At 42.3% G+C, this 21,562-nt stretch overlaps 1 protein-coding gene and 1 pseudogene across 3 annotated transcripts; one reads left to right on the forward strand and one right to left on the reverse strand.

The window, feature by feature from the left end:
- Positions 1-220: 220 nt before the first annotated feature.
- On the reverse strand, positions 221-7,054 carry LOC121923550 (annotated as a pseudogene).
- Positions 7,055-7,263: 209 nt separating this feature from the next.
- On the forward strand, positions 7,264-17,971 carry LOC121921972 (zinc finger protein 213-like). 3 transcript variants are annotated; one of them, XM_042450790.1, is made up of 6 exons: positions 7,264-7,368; positions 10,487-10,990; positions 11,933-12,053; positions 12,757-12,842; positions 14,235-14,361; positions 16,836-17,971. In XM_042450790.1, exons 2-6 carry the CDS (start codon positions 10,589-10,591, stop codon positions 17,456-17,458), a joined length of 1,359 nt encoding a protein of 452 aa, XP_042306724.1. In that variant the 5' UTR covers positions 7,264-7,368; positions 10,487-10,588; the 3' UTR covers positions 17,459-17,971. The 3 variants fall into 3 exon arrangements, with proteins under 3 accessions (XP_042306724.1, XP_042306725.1, XP_042306723.1); XM_042450791.1 differs by lacking the exon at positions 7,264-7,368 and adding an exon at positions 8,768-8,962 and having other exon boundaries at positions 16,811-17,971; XM_042450789.1 differs by lacking the exon at positions 7,264-7,368 and adding an exon at positions 8,768-8,962.
- Positions 17,972-21,562: the final 3,591 nt, after the last annotated feature.

Consider the following 21,562-nt stretch of genomic DNA (forward strand, 5'->3'; position numbering starts at 1 on the left):
TTTATCTAGCAAAGAAGTTGAAGTGAAAGAAAAGAAAAGCAACCCTTTTTTTAAAAAAAAAAAGTACTATAATTAAAGCCGCAGAAATAATGCATGTTTGGCACTGCTTTAACTGCCATGGCTAAATGCTGCAGAATGCGAAGATTTGTAGTTTTGTAAGATAGTTAGCCTTCTCCGACAGAAAGCTCTAGGGCCACAATAAACTATAAATCCCAGAATTCCACAGGATGGAGCCATGGCAGTTAAAGCAGTGCAAATTGTATTATTTCTGCAATGCAGATGCAGCCTAAGATATGGCCTCAGTGTTGACACTAATGGCAAAGAACAAGGTAAAACATTCATACTTGTAACATGGCTTTTTTTAAAGAATGCATTACTTCCCCCTTCAAAAATACATATCCCAAACCTTCCGCTTGGGGTGATTTGGAACACATAACTGGCAACACAGTGCAGTCTTGCTGAATTGCACATCTAAAATCTATTGAATTCCAGCAGAGCAAAGTGGTATGCCCAATATACAGCTACCAGTCCTATAAAGAGTGAAGCCTGAGGTTGGCCTTTAATAGCCTAGAATTCACAACAAAGAAAGACTTGCTTTACTTCAGTCTGTTTCTTAACTGCTACCAATACCACTTTCCAACTGGACAGGACATATAAAAGCTATTCTCCGTCTCAACAATGAATGGAGCATATTTGTCTGAAGATACTCCTTGATTCTTGCTGTGATAACCGAAGAAAGTTAATGAAGTGGAGAATCTGTGTCCTGTTCTGAAATTGGCTTCTATGATCTGGACAAGTCTCCAAGGGCTGCCCCATGTTGCATGCACCAAGGTCATCAGAATGCTCAGCAATGACCATGGATAGTCATTGGAGGGCACAATAAACCATAGGAAGGGGTGCAGAGATACATTTTGAACTAGAGGAGACTATCATGACAATTGCCACAGAAATTCCCTCTGCAGAAAGTCCCCAAATACAGGCAACTGTGTTGACTTAGAATAACAAACCTGTTGTAGTAGTATTAATCTTTGCCACAAACAGGTCTTTTGTAAAGCTAAAGGCCCTTAATTGCACATTTGAGATCAGGATCCTCCCTTTCCCCAAAATACTTTGCATTCTACACTGTCACACCAATATATTGTTTCATGGGGAACTCTACCCTCATTCCCCAAATCCAAGTACTGTACTGTGTGGATTTGTGAGATGTCATTTGTCAGTGCTGTCCTTGCTAATCAAAAGGTGCTGTACATTTGAATCTGCCTATTTTGTCTCCACATTTGTAGTTGGTCGACAGACCGAGGGTGCTCAGCAATGGCTCCTCTTCATCCTGAAGTAGGGTTGCCATGTCCCGCTTTTAGCCAAGATGTTCACAGTTTTGGAGCCTAGGGAATGTCCCCGCCCGGTTTTCAATAAACCCAAAGGGTACTCAGCAATGGCTCCTCAAAAAATCAGTTCATGACTCTGCAACAGCAATTGGTCCCTTCCTCAGCAGCCTACTAGGTAAGGAGGGAGAAAAGGGAAGGGAGAGGAAATGTATGAGTTTGCCTATATTTGGCTCTGGGTCCATCCACATCTATGATATGGACCTCAGCAGATCATCCTGAAAGGTACATGGCCCTTGACAAGGTTGCACATCCCTGCTTTAAGTAGACATTTTCTGGGACTGTAACCATTGAAACCTTCTGCACTATATACAGCCTTGCTAGGACCATCCTGATCCAACGTAGGTTGAAGTTGTGATCTGTGGATAAAAGTCTCCTCCCACACTCTCGGAACTTTTATCCCTCCATGGATTATTTTATTATTAATGTGAATACCTCCATGTGGGTCTTTTCATGTGCAGCAAGATGTTTGTGGCGACTGAAGCCTTTCCCACAGGTGGAGCAGTGGTAAGCTTTCTCCCCTGTGTGGGTTCTTTTGTGTATAACAAGGTCTGCGTTACGACCAAAGCTCTTGCCACAGACAGAGCATTTGTGGGGTTTCTCCCCGGTGTGGGTCCTTTCATGGAGAATGAGGTATGACTTGCAAGTGAAGCCCTTCCCACAGGTTGAGCACTTGTATGGTTTTTCCCCCGTGTGAATTCTTTCATGTACGATAAGGTGCGACCGAGAACCAAAGCTCTTCCCACAGGCAGAGCATTTAAATGGCTTTTCCCCAGTGTGGATTCTTTGATGTACAACAAGGAGTGAATTGCAACTAAAGCGCTTCCCACACACTGGGCATTTATACGGGTTATCTCCTGTGTGCGATCTCTCATGTGCAATACGGTGAGTACTCTGAGTGAATTTTCCCACAGAATGAGCATTTGTAAGGCTTCTCTCCAGTGTGAGTCCGTCCATGGCGAACAATCTCTGAATTACTGCTGAAACTCTTCCCGCAGATGGAGCAATTGTATGGGTGCCCTTCGATGTGGCTTCTCTCATGTATGAGAAGACGTGAATTCTGATGGAAACTTTTCCCGCAGTAAGAGCAAGTGTAGACTATTTCTCCCACATGGATCCTTTTGTGATGGCCGAGGCCTGTGCATGTACGGAAATGTTTCCTGCACTGCGGACATTCATATGGCTTCTCCCCAGTGTGCGTTCTCCCATGTGTGATCAGTTGGGAACTCTGACTGAAGGCTTTCTCACAGTAAGAGCACTTGTACGGCTTCTCCTCCTGGTGGAGTCGCTGATGGCGTGTCAAATGGTCTTTGCGGCTCAGGCGTTTCCCACAGTCGGTGCACTGAAACGGGTCTCCTGATTGTAGATTCTCTTCGATTTAGGAAGACATAGCTTCTCCTTGCCACCTTCATCACATGCAGCCTGTGGCTCTTCTTCCGCAAGGGTGGAGTTTTCCATGCTGGAAATAGTTTTGCTCATTCTTGTCCCAATAAAGTTTCTCTGCCTCTTGGGGGCACCTCTTAATTGGGCTTTTTGCTGCTTCCTTGGACAGCGCTGATTCTTAGTGGCTTTGTTTTCTCCATATTGCAAGGAAATGCATTTTCTCAACCTTCTTTGGGATGTCTGGTTTGGTTCTACTGGAGCACAGCATTCCTGCTGATCTGTTTTCTCTTCAAAGTGACCCATGTGAGCAACTAGAATGAAAAAAGAAACAATTTAAATGTGAGCAATGGCTCCCAAACTCTGGTCCTCCAGGTTTTTTGGACTTCTGCTCCCAGAAGCCTCAGCCATCTTGCCCAGTAGTCTGGGATTTTGGGAACTGAAGTCCAAAAGACCTGGAAGGCCATATTTGGGGATCAAATTTCAGTCTACAGTGACTGTGTCTCCAAACGAATGTCCTTTAGATGTGTTGACTAAGGCAGCATTTAAGAAGGTAGGCTCTGGGCAGTATAGTCAATTTATTAATTTAAGCTCATGGTTTTATAATATTTTCTTTTATGGTAAACCACATTAACATGCTATACAAGTTGAGTCTCTTTAACCAAAATGCTTGGGACTAGTGGTGTCACTAGGGTGCTGCAATGGTGCAACTTGTACCATGTGATACCCCAGGAAGGGGGTGACACCTTGTTGGGCCTCCCCCCCGTGCTGTCAGGGTGGCATGGGGGGAGGAAGCATGCGCTACCCCCAAAAGTCCCATCCTTGGAATTCCCATGGCCCCAGGTAGGGGAACGCCACTGTTTGGACCTGAAATGGTTAGGATTTTTTTTTATATTTTGGAATATTTACATATACATAATGGGATATCTAGGACCCAAGACTAAACATGAAATTTATTTATGTTTTATATACACTTTATACACATAGCTTGAAAGTACAAAATGTTTTAAATAATTTTGGTCACAAAATAACCTTGGTGTACACTGAAGCATGAGGAAACAAAGGTGTCATGCTCTCAGCCACCCAGGTAGACAATTCTGGATTTTGGAGGATTTTGGAATTCCAGATAAAGGAGACTCAACCTATACAAAGGCTAGGAAGTCACGCTTGTAATATGATGCCAGAAGGAAGGGTGTATGGCCACCTGGGGATAAGGGAGAGTCAACCTGAAATTAAATAATTACATTGCTTAGACTGTTGCTTTCTAAAAATAATTCATGTGTTCTAGCACTATAGAGTTGGAAGGGGTTCCAATCGTCATCTAGTGCACCCCCTCACCAGTGCTCAAATCCTCAACTAAGGCATTCATGGGCGACAGACACCCAGCTCCTGTTTTGAAAGCTTCAACAAAGTGGAGTCCATCATTCCCTAAAGTTTAGCAAAATTTTTCTTATAATTTTAATCTATCACTTTGGCTTTTAACCTCCAAAGAGCAGCAAAGTAGCTGACTTCATCTTTCCCATAACCACCCTTCTGATATTTAAAGATATCAGGGATCTGTAACTGAAGCCATGCTAGACTTCCCAAAAAGCATGGACACTGGGGGATTTTGAGAATTTTCATTTTTTTAAAAATTCCACTCACCTTAATTGTCCAGGCTCTACGGCTGCTGCCACTGCAGAATTAATACTGTTTGACACCACTTTAATTGTCATGGAATCCTGGGATTTGTAGTCTCTTGAGGCATCAGAACTCTCTGACAGAGAAGGCTAAATATCTCACAAAAACTACAAATCCCATAATTCCATAGCATTAGGGAGTCTAGTGGCACAGTGGTTAAATGCCTGTACTGCATCCACAAAGTTGTAAGTTCGATCCCAGGCCAGGGCTCCAAGGTCCAGTCAGCCTTGCTGGGTTGCTAAAATAAGTACCCAGCTTGTTGGGGGCAACTAGTTTACACATTGTAAACCACTTAGGGAGTGCTTAATTCACTGATAAGTGGTATAGAAATGTACTTGCTTTTGCTATTGAACCATGGCAAAGTGGCGTCAAATCTCATTAATTCTGCAGTACAGATGCAGCCTTAGATAGAGTGTAAATCAGATGGGGAACTGTGTAGGAGGATGGGGTCATTCTCCCCTAATGCCCCCTTACCCCCACCAGGCCACACAGGTGAATTGTGGCATGCTGGAAGTGACATAACATCATGTTTGGTTGCCATTTGGGGCTATTTTCAGTCCTGTTTTGTTTTTGTTTTTTTAATAGAATTTAAAGGGAGACCAAACCACATTTGCAGGTGGTTTTCAGTGCTTTTGATAATTTTGAGGTTGTTATGTGTGAAAAATTGCCTGAAGATTGGCTTGTAGAGTTAAAATTGGGGCAAGTGGGTCTGGAAGGGCTTCTGAAGCTGCTCCTTAGGACCCAAAGTGCTACACGTAAGTTTACCCATCCTTGGCATAAATATTGATAAGCTGAGGCAAAGAAGAGTGCGCTCCTTACCCAAAGATGCGACATTGACGTGATTCTCTTGCATGACATCTCGATGCAGAACCTTTTGGCTTGGGTTCAGGAGATCCCACTCCTCCTGGGTGAAGCACACTGTCACCTCCTCAAAAGTCACCAGACCCTGGAAGAGAGAAGAAAAATACACACCTACATAACACAATCTTCTAGGGTATTCTCAACACCACAGATGTAGAAAGAGATTCCTCACAACTGGTGCAATTCAGGGAAAGGAGCATCCACGGATTTTGTTATCCACGGGGGGGGGGGGGGTCCTGGAACCAAACCCCAGCGGATAACAAGTTCCCACTGTATTCTCTGGGAGGTATGAGAGTGAAGTTTCCAAAGTGGTGGTATGTGGGCACAACTGAGTAGGCTGTGTCCCTCCCTAGCAAAGCCAACAATCAAGAGTCCTTAATGGCTTCAAGTTTATCAAACCGGTTTGCTGCAAGATGCTTCCTCTGAGTGGGATTTTCTCCTGCGAAAAGAGAAAAGAGAGGTGAAGGCTGAGATCAAGAAGAAGAGCCAGGCTAGATCAGACCAAAGGCCTTTCTGATCCAACATTTGGATGGTCAGTGGCGTCACAAGTGGGGTGTGGACCACACTGGGTGATACCCCAGAAGAGGGGTGACATCTACACTGTAGAAACAGTGACACCACTTTAACTGCCATGGTGCCACCTTACTGAATGCTGGGATTTGTAATTTGGTGCGGCATCAACACTCTTTTGGCAGAGATAATGCCAAAATCACCACTGCAGAAATAACGCCATTTAATATCGCTTTCACAGATATGGCTCAATGGCTATGGAATCCTGAGATTTGTAGTTTGCTGTGGCACTACAGCTCTTTGACAGGGAAGGCTAAATCTCTCACAAAACTGCAAACCCCAGGATTCCATGGCAGTTAAACTGGTATCAAATTGCATTATTTCTACAGTGTAGATGCACCCTGGGCTCTAATTGGCACTGCAGATATAATGCCATTTGACACTACTTTAACTGCCATGGCTCAAAGGCTATGGATTTGTAGTTTGTTGTGGCACCACAGCTCTTTGACAGGGAAGGCTCTGCAGCTCACAGAACTACAAATCCCAGGATTCTGCGACAGTTAAAGCAATGCCAAAGTGCATTATTTCTGCAGAGTAGAGGTACCCTCAGAGAAAGAGGGGGAAAGGCAGTGTCACCTCTTTCGGGGGTATTTTGCAGCTGGACCCTGAGAAATCATTTAGGATCACTTTTGGCTGCATCTGCACTATAGAAGTAATCCAACTTGACACCGCTTTAACTGCCCTAGCTCAGTGCAATGGAATCCTGGGAGCTGTAGTTTTGTGAGACATTTTGCCTTCTGGTGCCACAACAAACTACAGTTCCTAGATTTTCTTGGTGTCAAACTGGATTATTTCTAAGTTTTTGCATGGCAAATATGTAAACAGATTTGATACAGAAACAATGTGACACAAATATATTGCGGCACAGGATAGGTAATGCATAGAGAACCCACTGCATGCAAAATACCCTCTTTCCCAGAATTCCAAACTGGAATTAGCCAGAAGGCTAGTTTAATCCAAATCTCACCCACCCTGACCTGACCATCTACTCCAAATAATGTGATTCCCCAAGGTGGGTTTTTCCCCCCACCCTTTTCCTGAAAGGCATCCAATTTCCAAACTGGAGAGGCCTGGGATTGAACCCTCGACCTCCTGGGCTCAAAGGGCAATAGGCAATGCCAGGCCCAGCAAGCAGCACCACTGCTGCATTCCCTGCAACTCACTTCTGCTGCTGCAGTCATTGCCTTCACGGTTTCCTTGGGAGCCCCCTATTTCTGTGCCGCGCGCGCCACCTGCTGGACGGCAGGCCTTCCAGCACCCTTAGGATGCAGGCTGATGTTCTGGTCCCAAGTATTTGGAATTATTATTATTATTATTATTATTATTATTATTATTATTATTATTATCATCATCATCATCATCATCATCATCATCATCATGCCTCTCCCATCCAATCATAATAGTAATAGCCTGCAGATAGCCCTCCCTACCATCTGAACTAAAAGTCCAGAAACAGAAAATGCAGGCCTATGACTATTATGCAACGTATTAATATGTAGGTTTGTTTTATTTTATTTTATTTTGTTCTATTTTTAACTGATTGTGTATACTGTGTATATTTACGGCGCTCTATTAATAAAGCTTAATAATAATAATAGTAATAATAACATCTTCAATTTTTTTCTCTCTCCTGTTTGCCTGTTAAAGAAGCCACTGTGGCTTCAAAAGCTTGCTACAACATGTAATTGTGGATTTTCGTTGGTCCAATAAATGTATCATTGTTTGGATAATAACAGTGATAGTAACTGCTATATTATTATTATTATTATTATTATTATTATTAACCTTGTAAGTTTTAAATTTTGTATGTTGTATTTTTTAAAAACTTTTTACTGTTTTCATTGGATTATTTTAATTTTTTTTAAAGTGATGTTTTAACGTGTTTAATATATTTAATATATTTAATGTGGTTTATATATATATATATATATATATAGAGAGAGAGAGAAAGAAAGAAAGAAAGAGAGAGAGAGAGAGAGAGAGAGGACACCTTGAGTCCCAATTTGGGAGAAAGATGGGATATAAATAAATAAATATCCTAGTCCCAAGCATTTCAGATAATAATAACAGTAATAGTAACTACATTATTGTTGAGAAAATATACAGAGGTAGCTGTGTTGGCCATTTAGCAAATTCAAACAAAAATCCACAAACAGCGATGCCTTGATTGGCCAACCAAAATGCACAATATACTCATTGCAAGCTTTCAAAGCTCCACTGGCTTCTTCATCAGGCAAGAGGCTACAGACCAAACAGGAGGGAAAAAACCCATTGGAGATGTTAGTCAGATGCTTGCATTTTGTTGTTTCTGTCCTTCTCCTTCTGGCTATGTGGCAATTGGGAATTTAACAAAGTCCAGGAAATTTAAAGTCTATTTGCATAGCAACAGGACTCTTCTTTTCCCATCCAATCTGTCTCCATTCCTGGGAGGCCACAGCCTGGCTTCTTGTAGGCAGAGGGCAATGGGTTTTCCAAGAAGCCTCCAAGTTTTTTTGGCAGGTGTACATTATGGAAGTTATTGTACTTTGCATCCTGGTCTTGCACATGAACAGGGCTCTGAATTTTGGGATAGCCTAATGAAAGCATCTCAGATTTGTGGATTTGGGGTGTTATTGTACTTTGCATCCTGATATTCCCCAGGAATATGGCTCTGAATTTTGGCTGGCCTAACAAAGGCATCACTGTTTTGTGGATTTTGGATGTTATTGTACTAGCTGTATGGCCAGCAGGGCTACTCCTGAATATCCTTTATTGCTGCAACAATGTGGCTTCATCCCAAGTTGCCTTCCTCTGATCTCTTGGCTACAGTTTCCAAATTCCAATCCTCTGGGTCTTCCAAAGGTTAAAACCAGCAAGGAGAGGGAGGAAGGATTCCTAGAGAGGACCAAGGAAGGGGAGGGAGTCCTCCAGAGGAGTAAATGGAAGGATCTCTGGGATCTCAGGTTGGAAGAAGAACCTGGGAACTTTTTGGTTCCTTCTCCTTCCAGCTTGAAGCAACTGGAGCAAAGAAGGGGATCTGAGCCACCTTTGCTCAGCCCTTCGGCAGGGTTTAAACCTCTCTTTTCTTTTTCCCACCCTGGAAAGATTTGGTGAGTTTCCCCCAAAAGTGTATTTGGGGTGAAGGGCTGCAGTGGGTGTCCTCCTTTTTCCAGGACCTGCCCTCCATTTCCACCTTCAGCCCAGAGGGAATCCCTACAGCAGTTTCTCCCTCTGGAGCAGGACTCAGGAGCATGGATTTGAACACACTGCAGAAACAATCCAGTATGAAACTGCTTTAACTGTTTTGGCTCAGGACTAGGGAACCCTGGGAATTGTAATTTGTTGTGGCCCCAGAGCTCTCTTAAAGAGAAAATTATATGTCTCACAAAACTACAGTCCCCAAAATTCCCTAGCATTGAGTCAGGGCAGTGAAAGCCATCTCAAACTGGGTTGTTTCTGCAGTGTGTTTTGGACCTTCATCTTAAGTCTGTGGAATCCTGGGACTTGTACTTTGTTGGGGGTTCTCTGACAGAGAAGCCCCCAACACAACCCCCACAACACAGGTCTCACAAAACTACAATCCCCTAGCACTGAGCCAGAGCAGTTAAACCGGGTTATTTCCGCAGTATGTTTTTGCACTAGGAGTGCTTTGAGCTTTTATGAGGGTTTGGAGTTTTTATGTGTTTTGGGTCTGTTAGCCCTTCTGATGTCTGAGTTGGAGAAACCATCAGCCTGTAGAGCCCAGTCTAGGTACTTTAATTCATCTTTCAAGAAGTGGGGTTCACAGATGCCTTTTGCCTGGTCTACCAGTGTTTTTAATGTGCTTCTTTTTTGTCCTGGGTGATGGTTGAAGTTCTTGTACAGGTATCTGTCTGTATGTGTAGGTTTTCGGTATACTGTGTGGCCTAACCGCTGGTTTGGTTTGCAGATAACCAGAACATCCTAGAATAACAATGCTCCTTCCTTTTCTTTTTCCGTTCTGAATTGGATGTTTGGGTGGATGTTGTTCAGATGGTTCAGAAACATGGTCAGATCTTCTCTGTGGCTCCAAGGGTGATAATGTCATCCACATATCGGAACCATGTTCTGGGTTTTTTAGTGCTGTTTCCAGGACTTGCTTTTCAAAGTGTTCCATGTAAAAGTTAGCTGTCAGAAGGCTACCCATGGCTACCGCATCTCTCTGTTGGTAGAATCCATAAAAACCCATAGGAGCAAAGACAAACAACCACCAAAAGGGAAGGTATTTTTAAGGAGTCACAGATAGAATAGGGAAACTGGTGAGGAACACAACCTCCAAATGGTCTACAAACTGACCACGAAAATCCAGCAAATGCTGCCCTCAGCGAAGGACAGGAGAGACCCTCTGACAATCACAGGAGTTTACTGCATACCATGCAGCTGCGGACAAGTCTACATAGGGACCACCAAATGAAGTGTTCAAACATGAATTTGCTGCTGCTGCTGCTTCTATTTCTATCCCAGATTTGGATTCAAAATGGCTTAATGACTACTGAAAAAGTTGTTAAAAATCTACAAAATGCAAAAGTTAAAACACAAACAACCGGGACAAAATTAAAACCAGGTTATGCCATTAAACACACACACATTTATAGATCTTCTTTTTGGCATTGCAGGTATCTGTATCTTCCTGCCCTTGTTGCTCCTTCAGTTTGTGCAGCCCTGCTTTAAGAACTATATCCAGCCACTCATTTGGCCCTGTGGAATATCTGTTGAAGATGGGAGATCAGAGCATCATTGGATTCGAATTCAGGAAAGACTTTTGTACCATTCGAGCTGACAGTATAGAATTCAGGGAAACACTGATGAAGAAAGCTGTGGATGAAGACACCCTGGGCTCTGATATACTGCGACAATGCTTCAGGCAGTTCCACTACCAGGAGGTTGCTGGACCCCGAGAAGTGTGCAGCCAACTCTACACACTCTGTTGCCAGTGGCTGAAGCCAGAAAGACGCACAAAAGCTCAGATCCTGGACCTGGTCATTCTGGAGCAGTTCTTGGCTATCCTCCCTCCAGAGATGGCCGGTTGGGTCAAGGAATGTGGGGCAGAGAGCAGTTCCCAGGCGGTAGCCCTGGCCGAAGGCTTCCTCCTGAGTCAGGCAGAGCAGCAAAAGGAGCAGGTGAGGCCATTACAAGGGGGTAGGTTAGAAGAAATCCCCAGCATTTCCCTTCTTTTCCTTCTACAGATTGAGCATCCCATATCCAACATCCAAATCATGTTTCATGGGGAGCTGAGTTAGTGACAGCTTTGCTTCAGTGTACTGGCTGCATCAGCACAGCAGAAATAATGCAGCTTGACACCACTTTAACATCTACGGTTCAGTACTGTGGAATCCTGGCATTTGTAGTTTGTTATGGCACCAGAGCTCTCTGGCAGGGAAGACTAAATAGCTCACAAAACTACAAAATCCCAAATTCCATAGCATTGAGCCATAGCAATTAAAGCACTGTCAGACTGCACTATTTTTGCAGTGCAGATGCACCCTTTGTTACATGTATGCAATTATTTAAAAATACTCTGTAAAATTACCTTCAGGCTATATGTGTAAGGTGTACAGTGGTACCTCGGGATACGAAATACCCAGGTTACGAAATTTTCGGGATACGAAAAAATCCCATAGGGAATTATTGTTTCGGGTTACGAATGTTTTTTCGGGTTACGAAAAAACTTTGGTGCTTTTTTCGGCTTTTTCGCACGGAATCGCGGCTTTTCCCCATTAGCGCCTATGGCAATTCGGCTTACGAAGGCTTTTCGGGTTACGAAAGCGGCCGCGTTACGAATTAATTTCGTAACCCGAGGCACCACTGTATATGAAACATACATGAATGTTATGTTAAGGCTTGGGTCCCATCGCCACAAGATCTCATTACATATATGCAAATATTCAAAAAACTAAAACTCTTCTGATCCCAAGCATTTTGGATATGAGAGATTCAACCTGTAGTAACCATTCAAGAAAGGGATATAACCTCCTCTCCTCCCTTCCTGGCTTTATCCTAGCTCAATCTGTTTCTAATCCTTCTCTCCTTTTTCCTGAATCCTGCTGTTCTTTCTGGTGAAGAGCCTATTTGCAGAAGAGACCAAAGCTGTTCCCGAGGCAGAGGTGTCTCCATCCTACCTCCGAGAGAGGCAGCCATTGAGGTGGATCATACAAGAGGATGACAGTGATATTGCCTGCCTGGGTAAGCATTGAGGGGATGTTTCCGTTTGGTTGTTTCCCCTCATAAATATGCCCTGAATGTGACATAGCTGCTTTTAATGTTAGTTTGAGTTCCAAAAGGGTAGATATTAGCCTTCAGAAAATAATTCATTTTTAACTATTTAAGTTATATGTATTTTTGTATATTTATTGTACAATAATTCAAATTACTGCACACACAAAAATGGAAATGCTATACAGTGTGCCCACGTCATACGTGGGTGCGCTATACACGGCTTCCAGCATACACTGGGAGCCGTGCCAGAAAGGCTTCTCCTGCGCCCTGGAAGAAACAATGGGGCACGCACCCATGGCGTGCATCCCGCAGCGAGCCAGATGCATGCTGCGGGAACGAGCCTCATTGTTTCTAATGGGGCCTGACTTTACGTGGTGTTTCCCTTACGCGGCAGGGTCCGGAACGGATCCCCAACGTAAAGGAAGGTCAAACTGTATTTGTTGGACAACAGATTCCAGAACCCACAAGTTTGGATGACCCGGAAGTAGAAAAAAAGTAACTTTTCCAAGCTGTGGGTTGGCTAGGTATGCAGGCATGTCCAATGAATCTGAAACCAGAAAATGCACCAAAAACAGTTTCAGTGATACTCTGCTTTGAGAGGCAGTTCAAGACTAAAACAGATCCAGATATGAATATTAACTATACACTCCTCCTGCCATCTTCCACACAGGATACGGACCACAGAAATCAGTAGGATGTCCTGGCTTATCTCCTCTTCGTGGTTCAGCAGAAACAGCATCTGTACAAAAGGATCAGGTATTTAGAAACCATTTCAATACCTTTCCAGTTGGCAAGGGGGTCGGCAAGGCTATGTTTTATCACCATGTCTGTTTAACTTGTATGCTCAATATAACATACACAAAGCAGGTTTAGACTCAGGTTGCATATGCACTTCAGAAATAATGCAGTTTGGCAACATTTTAACTGCCATGGCTCAATGCTGTAGAATTCTGGAATTTGTAATTTGTTGTGGCACCAGAGCTCTCTGACACAGAAGGCTAAATATCTCACAAAACTACAAATCCCCAAATCTCTTAGCATTGATCCATGGCTAGTGGTGTGAAACGACATTATTTCTGCAATGCAGATGCAGCCTTGCAGGAAAAAGTTGTGAAAATTGGAGGAAGGAACATCAATAATTTAAGATATGCAGGTGACACCATATTACTAGCAGAAAATAACAAAGACTTGGAATGATTACTGAAGAAAATCAAAGAAGAAAGGGCAAAGGCAGGTTTACAGGTGAACATTAAGAAAAGAAAAATAATGACCACAGCCGACTGACATGATTTTTAAGTAGATGATGAAGCAAATAGTTCAAGATTTTCCATACCTTGGCTCACTCATTACTCAGAATGGAGACTACAATCAAGAAACCAGAAGAAGCCTAGAACTTGGAAGGGCAGCTATGAAGAACCTAGACAAGATCCTGAAGTGTAAAGATATTAAATACTTAAGTGAGGATGGTCCATACCATCATAGTTCCCATTTCTATATATGGTCGTGAAAGCTGGACAGTGAAGAAAGCTGGTGAGAAGAAAATCAACGCATTTGAAATGTGGTACTGGAGAAGAGTTCTGCAGATACCGTGGACTGTTAAAAAGTTAAATAAATGAGTCCTATAGCAAATCAGTCCTTAATTCTCCCTAGAAACCAAGAGGAGTCAACTGAGACTATTGTATGTTGGACACATCATGAGAAGAGGACTCATTAGAAAAGGCAATAATGCTTGGTAAGGTAGAAGGCAGTGAAAAGAAGAAGACTGTATGCTTAATGGACAGACTCAATCAAGGAAATCATCCTCAATATGACATCCCTTCACATACTTAAACAGGGCTATCATATTACCTCTTAACCTTCTCTTCTCCAGGTTAAACATCCCCAGCTCCTTAAGTCATTCCTCATAGGGCTTGGTTTCCAATGGCCCTGAGGAGTCACATTCTATGTACCCTAGTACTTTGTCCAGTTCCTGTCTCCATGAGTCTGGAAGTGTCTGTACCTTCTTTTAGTTTCACAGTGTGAAGTCCATAAAGGCTGCTTGGTAAGGCCTCCATGCTCCAGCAGAACTTCCACCGTAAGTGTTTTTTTGGATTATGTTTAGAAGAAGATTGTGTCATGTTAATAGAAAAACTTTTCTTCTGGTTTCAGGATCCACTGACCTTTGATGAGGTGGCCGTGTATTTCACCAATGAGGAGAGGGCCCTCCTGGATCAGGAACAGTGGACCTTGCACCAGGAAGTGACAAAAGAAAATTTGAGGAACTTTGTCTTTCTGGGTAAGATTTCCAACCTTTCTTGGGTTGATCAAACTCCATTGAGAATCTACCCAGTCAATTTTAAACTATAAATTTTAAATTGCTATATTTTAAATTTTAAATCTGGATGATTTTAATGTGTAGTGGCCATCCCAATCCTATGTTTGTGTGTGTTAACCTGTGTATTAAACACATCAAACTCACATATCCTATCTATTCTCTTTCCAAAAAGTGGTGGGTGCAGCTTGCAGAGGTCCCAGGAGTGCTGGAAAATGGAGTTGGAGGTCACCCCTGAACATTCTCCAGCTGCCTTTCTGTGAGCTAAGGGCTTATTCAGAAAACTTTAGAAGCCACTCAGGCTAAAAGCAGATGGTACTGCTATGTGAAGGTCAAAACAGTAAATGCTGATAATAATTTAATGCCTTGTAAATAATAATAGTAATAATTAATAATATATTTTTAATTTTCTTATACACCTCCTCCCAAGGCTCAAGGCGTGATACAACATAGATTAAAATACAATGTTGGGGGTGACCTCCAACTCCCATTTCCCATCACTCCTGGGACCTCTGCAAGCTGCACCCACCTCTTTTTGGAAGAAAAATAGATACAATATGTGAGCTAAGATACGAGCGACAGCAACAGTTTTGAGTCAACTGGATATGCTTCCGTGGGCCATTTACTTAGTTATAGTTTACATGGACCAGGCCTAATATTTAGTGTATGAATGGTTTTGAGTTAATGCCCATCATCCTCTGCTTAGTACACACTCACAGTTTGGGTTTATTGGATTTTGCTTGTTTGAATTTCAGACTCCTTTAGGCTTTTATTCTCCCCCTTCTTTCCAGGAAAGGTAGAGTAAGAATGAATGAGAGTGACAGGAGGCTGTACAGAGTGATGAGAAAGAGCTTAGACTGAGAGAAAGAGCAGTATGCACTGTTGTTTGCCTTGGACAGAGAGTGGACAGACAGGAAGCTGGATGCAGTAGATGTTCCTGAGAAACCTCCATCACTGCTGCTGCTAAATGTCACCCCACTGAATGATGGCTCTAGATGGCCTCTGCCTCCTCCTGCCTGCTGCCTGCCACCCTCCTGCCAGATGAGCCCTCATCCTATTCACTCACTAGTCAGCCAGCCCTCCAGGCATCTGTCCACCCATTGCTGTGCTCCACTCGTCTGTCCCTCCTGACAGATGGCACAGAGGCAGAAAAGGTGCCCAGCAGAGGACAGGTTTCTGCTCCCCTGATGACCCTTGTGGCCTTCCCAGAGGCCCTCCTGGGCTACTTACCTCCGCTGCACCCAGTGTCTCCATGTGGGAGAGAGACGCAGGCAGGGAACCCCAAGCCTGGGGAAGAGCCAGAGTGAGCTCCCCCAAGGATCATGGTGGTAGTGGCACCCCATCTCCTCTTCCTGGCCCATCCGCAGCCACATCTCTGGGGAAGCCTAGAGATATTTGCAGTGCAGTTGGCCCTCTGTACCCACAGATTTTTTTATCCATGTTTTCAACCATCCATGTCTTGAAAATATTAAAAAATAATATAAACCCCCAAAAGCAAACCTTATCTTTGCATTTTATATAAGGAACATCATTTCAATATGCCACTGTATTTAATGGAACTTGAGCGTCCACAGATTTTGGTATCCACGGGAGGTCTTGGAACCAAACCCCAACAGATACCTAGGTTCCATTGTTTTTCTATTTTTGTGGTGATCCTGCACCCCTAACCCCCACCAATGTAGAGGACTGGTATTGGTAATATTGGTGACAGAGCACATGGGGCAGTTGGTTGTGCAACTGTTGCATCGTGCAGTTTTTTGGATTAAAGATTTTGAGATTAATATACATTCAGTCTTAGAATAGGTCTGCTATTTATCTAAGGGACAGATATAATATTAAACAGCTGGCTACAAAAATCTCCAGGAATCTACCTATGAATAATTATCTAGCAGTTTAACAATTTCCAACTCCTTATTGTCTTTTCTGGTGTGACTAGATGAGTTGTCCAGTTTATTATCAAATATCATATTAACATGATAAAATAGCATGCCTTTCAGTGACTCCCCTAGCTCCTAGACAGCAGAATGTACATAAAGGATTAATTTTATTTTATTCTTTGCTTATTTGGATTATAATAACAGCCTACTATAGTTATCTCCCCTTATCTTTTAACTCTTTGGTAACCATAAAGTGACAGGTTTTAGTCAATAAAATGGTTACTCCACTGCATTTTATGTCCCATGTGCAACAAATTGCTTCCCAGAAAGTTTGTGAGGAAAGCCCATTCATGATTTTGTTTAGTGTGTCCTGTAACAAAACTATGTCAGGATTTTGTTCTATTATCTCTTTTATAGTTCTATAACTTCTATTTTTGAAGTGATGCAAAGTTCAGTTGCCTTCTAAAACAGGAAGGAGAGTGGGTTCAAATTCACAAATGTATCTATATTTTTTCTATTTTAATCCCAAATTTAAGCTTGATCTGTGTATACCTATTCCAGCTGATGGTGTGCATGAGGATGAAGGAGAACAACACAAAGCCTCAGCAGAAGACAAAGAAGTGAAAAAGGACTTCTGCATTCAAGGTGTACCAACAAGGCTGGAGGGAAACCACACAAACAACAGGGAAGACAAATCCCTTCCCTGTTTGAGAGGACTGCTTCTATCTGGACAAGAACAACAAACAGAAAAGGCACATGAGAAGTGCCCTAATGCTCTTCTGAGAATCTCTCCAGAGGGTGAAACTACTCAAAGCTCAGATTTTGCAAAAAGCAACATCCCTGGAAAATGTTCAATGCTCCAAGCATTTCTATCCTTTTTACATGAAAAGCCATACAAATGCTTGGAATCTAAAAGGAGATTCAACCAGAATTCAATGCCATACCCATGTCAGGTATGTGGGAAGAGCTTCAGGCGCAGTGAGCACCTTCGTGTTCATCAAAGAATGCACACTGGAGAGAAACCTTACAAATGCTTAGAATGTGAGAAAAGCTTCAGTCAGATTTCAAACCTTAGAAGACACAAATACATACACATAGGAGAAAGACTGTCTGTCTCAAACCATCCCTTGGCACACATACAGGAAAGAGATAATACAGAACCCCATACTGTAGCAAGAGCTTGATAATGAACTGAACTGAAGGCAAAACTACTTCACACAGCACATGCTCAGAATGTTGGATTTTGCTACCACAATGTAGCCAGCAATGTCTGGTTATCACAGCAGATATAAATTTCCTTTGCTGCCAAAGGCATAATGTTTTTATGTATCAATTGCCAATAGTGTGAGAAGGAGATATATTTGCCTCCATGTCTAATTGATGGGCTTCACATCAGCAACTGGTTTCACACAATTGGCTACTGTGAGATACTGGACATGGAAGGCTGTAGGCTCGATCCAGCATGACTCTTCTTTGTAAGCACACAGGGTCATCTTGCCCCAGTTCTATGTAGCTACTTTGATGTCCCTACTTTGATAGATAGCCATGGATAGACCCTTCAGTCTCTGTGACATTCTCTACATGGCCTTTAAAGATATCTTAAGGTTTGGTCCCAGGACCTTTCGTGGATACCAAAATCAATGGATGCTCAAGTCTCACTAAATACAATGGCATAGTAAAATGGTGCCCCTTATATAAAATGGCAAAATCAAGGTTTGCTATTTGGAATTGATATGTTCTTAAAATATTTTCAAGCTGTGGATGCTTGAATCCGTAGATTTAAAAAATCCATGGATACAGAGGGCTGACTGTACAATATCATATGCACAGCCTAAATGTATTTACATGTACATTGTTTTATGTGGCTAAGGTGAAAATATGGTATGATGTGATGAGGGGAAATCAATTTATCTCAGGGCCTGGGGGAAAGTGCCCCATATGGCACATGAGAGCCCACAGCTATTCTTATAGTCCCATGACCCCAGCACCTCCCAGATGAACCAACAGAGTACCTCCCTATATGTGTTACACTTAATCTTTAGTGGACAAAGCAAAGAAAGTCAATGCCAAAGACATCACCATTTTCCCACCCAAGTTTTTTTAAAAAGGCCAGAAGCATAGCAGCAATGGAGGGAGCAGAGGGGGCTGGTGCTTCTTTTAAGTTCTCCCAGGATGAACTAAGCTCTCGTTGTTTACTACTCAGCAAAGGGGATCGTTTCTATTCTGATAAGAAAGTCTAGTACATACACAGACCCATGGATAAGTCGACCCAGCTTTTGGGAGTTGGTTTTTTGACTAAAATTTTTAGACTTCTACATGTGTATATATACAATACCAACTGGGACAGGGAGGGACTAACTGGGACAAGGAGAGAAAGGGAAGGCGGAAGAAAGAAAAAGAGGTGCTTGAAGTTTCCCCCTTCAGTTTTATAGTTTTCTCCCCATCTCCACTAACCCCCAGTCTAATTGGGTATGCAACCCGTGAAGGATAACTACAAACCACTTGGCCTAATCCTACTAGTTGTTGTTAACTTCTGTCAAGTTGCCTCCAATTCATGGTGATCCTGTGAATGAGAGACCTCCAAGTCCCCTTGTCAACAACAGTCCTGCTCAGCTCTCGCAGACTCAGGGCCATGGCTTCCCTGGTGGAGGCTGTCCTTCTGCAATGTGGTCTTTTCCTGCTGCCTTTCACCTTACCAAGCAATACAGGTTCAGCCTTCCTTACCTAGAATTCCAAAATCTGAAATACTCAAATAATTTTTCATGGGTGGCTGAGATAGTGATATCTTTGCTTTCTAATGGTTCAGTTTACACAAACTTTGTTCCATACACAAAATTACTAAAAATGTTGTTTAGAATTACCTCCAGGATCATGTGTATGTGAAACATTGCTAAATTTTATGTTTAGACTTAGATCCCATCTCCAGGACATCTCACTATATGTACATATTTGTACATACAGGTACTCCAAAACCTGGAAAAGTGTGAGATTTTAAGGAACTAATAGTAATGTATAATTCAGTAGTATTTTATTGACTGTTCAATTGCATTGTATTATTTTAATGATGTAATCCTGCTTCGATCTTTGGAAGAGGCAGGACATATGAATAAAAATTATTATTATTATTATTATTATTATTATTATTATTATTATTTTGCATATTTGGTCACAAGCATTTTGTATAAGAAATACTCAAGCTATATTGCCTTTTCTAGGGAGTCCTGCTTTCTCATGATATGTCCAAAATACCAAAAAAAAAAAAAAATGTTTAGTAATTTTAGCTTCTATGGAGAGTTCAGGCTCTCTCGATTTGCTACTCTGAATTTGAGTACACCAATTCAGGCCATTATTCCATGCAGGGTCAACATGTAGGTAAATCCTTTGGACTGAATGGGTCTACTTTAGTTGAGGCTAAGAATAGGCCCAGACCCTTCTGTCCTGTACATCTCAGGTTCTTCAGCTGCCTGGGATATGCCCTTTAAAAACAGCAAAAGGTTTAAGGAAAGTTATCGCACACTTCCTATGTTCCTAAACAATTGATTATGGTGTTAATATTTTTCTACATTTGCTAGATCCCTACAAATGAGCCATGAATTTTATATCCTGTTAATTGTTCTTATGCTTGCATCTTATTTTAACCAGGTTGATGGTGTTAACTTCAGGGTTACAAAAGAAATATTTTTATTGATGGTAGTGACATTGATTTAACCAAGCAGTGATAAAATCAGGACAACCCCAGAGTGTTTGGGATGGGATGAGGCCTTGGGAAGTACAGTGGAGGCTAGCATGGGAGATTGGCTTACTGCTTTAGGCTGACAGACGCCTTTGACCTTCCAGAGGAAATGCATATGGCAGGGAGTTGGCAAGAAGCAATACTTACACCCATTAAGTTACACAGGTCCTTTCCACATGCCCTCAGGTTTTATGGGACCACTCATGAGAAGTTCACTTAGAGGTCACCATGTCCTTTCCAGGTTCATGCTCTTTGGCCTCTACGTAACTGCTATTATAACGAAATATAACAAACAAACAAACAAAAAAAACAAAAAAAACAGTACCCCAAAATAACACAAGGGTATCCAGGGTGTGTTAACAATATTTAGGGTCACTTTAGGGTTGTTATAAGTTGGAGATGACTTGAAGGCACACAATAACAACAAGAACATGTCACTTGTTAACCATCTCTTCTCCAGCCTAAGTATATCTAGCTCCCTAAGTGCTTCCTCATAGTCGTTGATAAACATGTTGAATAGCACTGGAGGTTTGCTGTTTGAATGATAAACATTTTAAGAGGCCAGTAGCTGCGCCAAAGCTACGCTCCAGTCCTTAGGACCGGAGCATGGCTTTGGCACAGCAGTCCAAATAATGAAGAACTGAAAGATTTCTGGTGAAATTAGGAAAAATAAGAGACAGTAAAACCTTGCTTTCTTTTCACAGCAGGGTTTGGAAAAGGTTCTTCCAGCTGTGAACTATAATTCCCAGAGCCCATTCCAAAGCTCACAGAAACAATCCACAGCTGGACTCAGTCAACCAGGTGGAGGAGATATAAGGAGGGAGAAGGAAAGCTAGGCATCTTTTCCTCTTCTGCAGAGATAGAGTTGTATTTGCCAAGGAAGGTTTGCTGGGGAAAATGTAGTATTCCAGGTAAGTAACATCAAATGTGGATGGATGTTTCCCTTCTAAAATTAATTCACTGTATGGCTGAGTCTTTATGGTTTCCCTTCCCAAAGCAGCTGCTCTTTTGTGACTGTGCTCTGAACCTTCTTTGGCTGCAGGGATATGCTAAGGAAAAAAATAGAAAGGGAGCAAAGTCATCTGTGTTTGCAATGAAGAAAGACAAGTCAGTAGAAACAGTCAGTAGAGTATATTTCTGCATCTGGCATGCTTGCAGTGGGTTTCAGGAAAGTCTGCCTAAGAATATCTCATAACCTTGAGCTGTGAGAGAGCTGCACTGGAGACAGAGAGACAGGGAACAACTTTGCAAAGCTTTTTATTCAGCCTACCAGAATGGCTGCCTGGATTGGTTTACTCAGTAAAAGGTTTTTCTGATATCTGGAAGACCACATAGTTTATTGCAGGAGGAACCTTTCTGCACTAGGAGCAGACAGACCTTGGCTTATATGGTGTTGCTTCCTTTTCCCTTGCTAAGTTTTTATCACCCAAATGTGGGGTGGAATAGCATATCTTGGGTGTTCCACATCCAGAACTCTTTCTCAATTGAGGAATCAAGAAAGGGAGATATGTTAAGAAAAAGCAACATGGGATATACAGTAAATGAAATAAAACAT

Source organism: Sceloporus undulatus, chromosome 2 (assembly GCF_019175285.1).
Source record: "Sceloporus undulatus isolate JIND9_A2432 ecotype Alabama chromosome 2, SceUnd_v1.1, whole genome shotgun sequence".
In the NCBI taxonomy this organism is placed as follows: Eukaryota; Metazoa; Chordata; class Lepidosauria; order Squamata; family Phrynosomatidae; genus Sceloporus; species Sceloporus undulatus.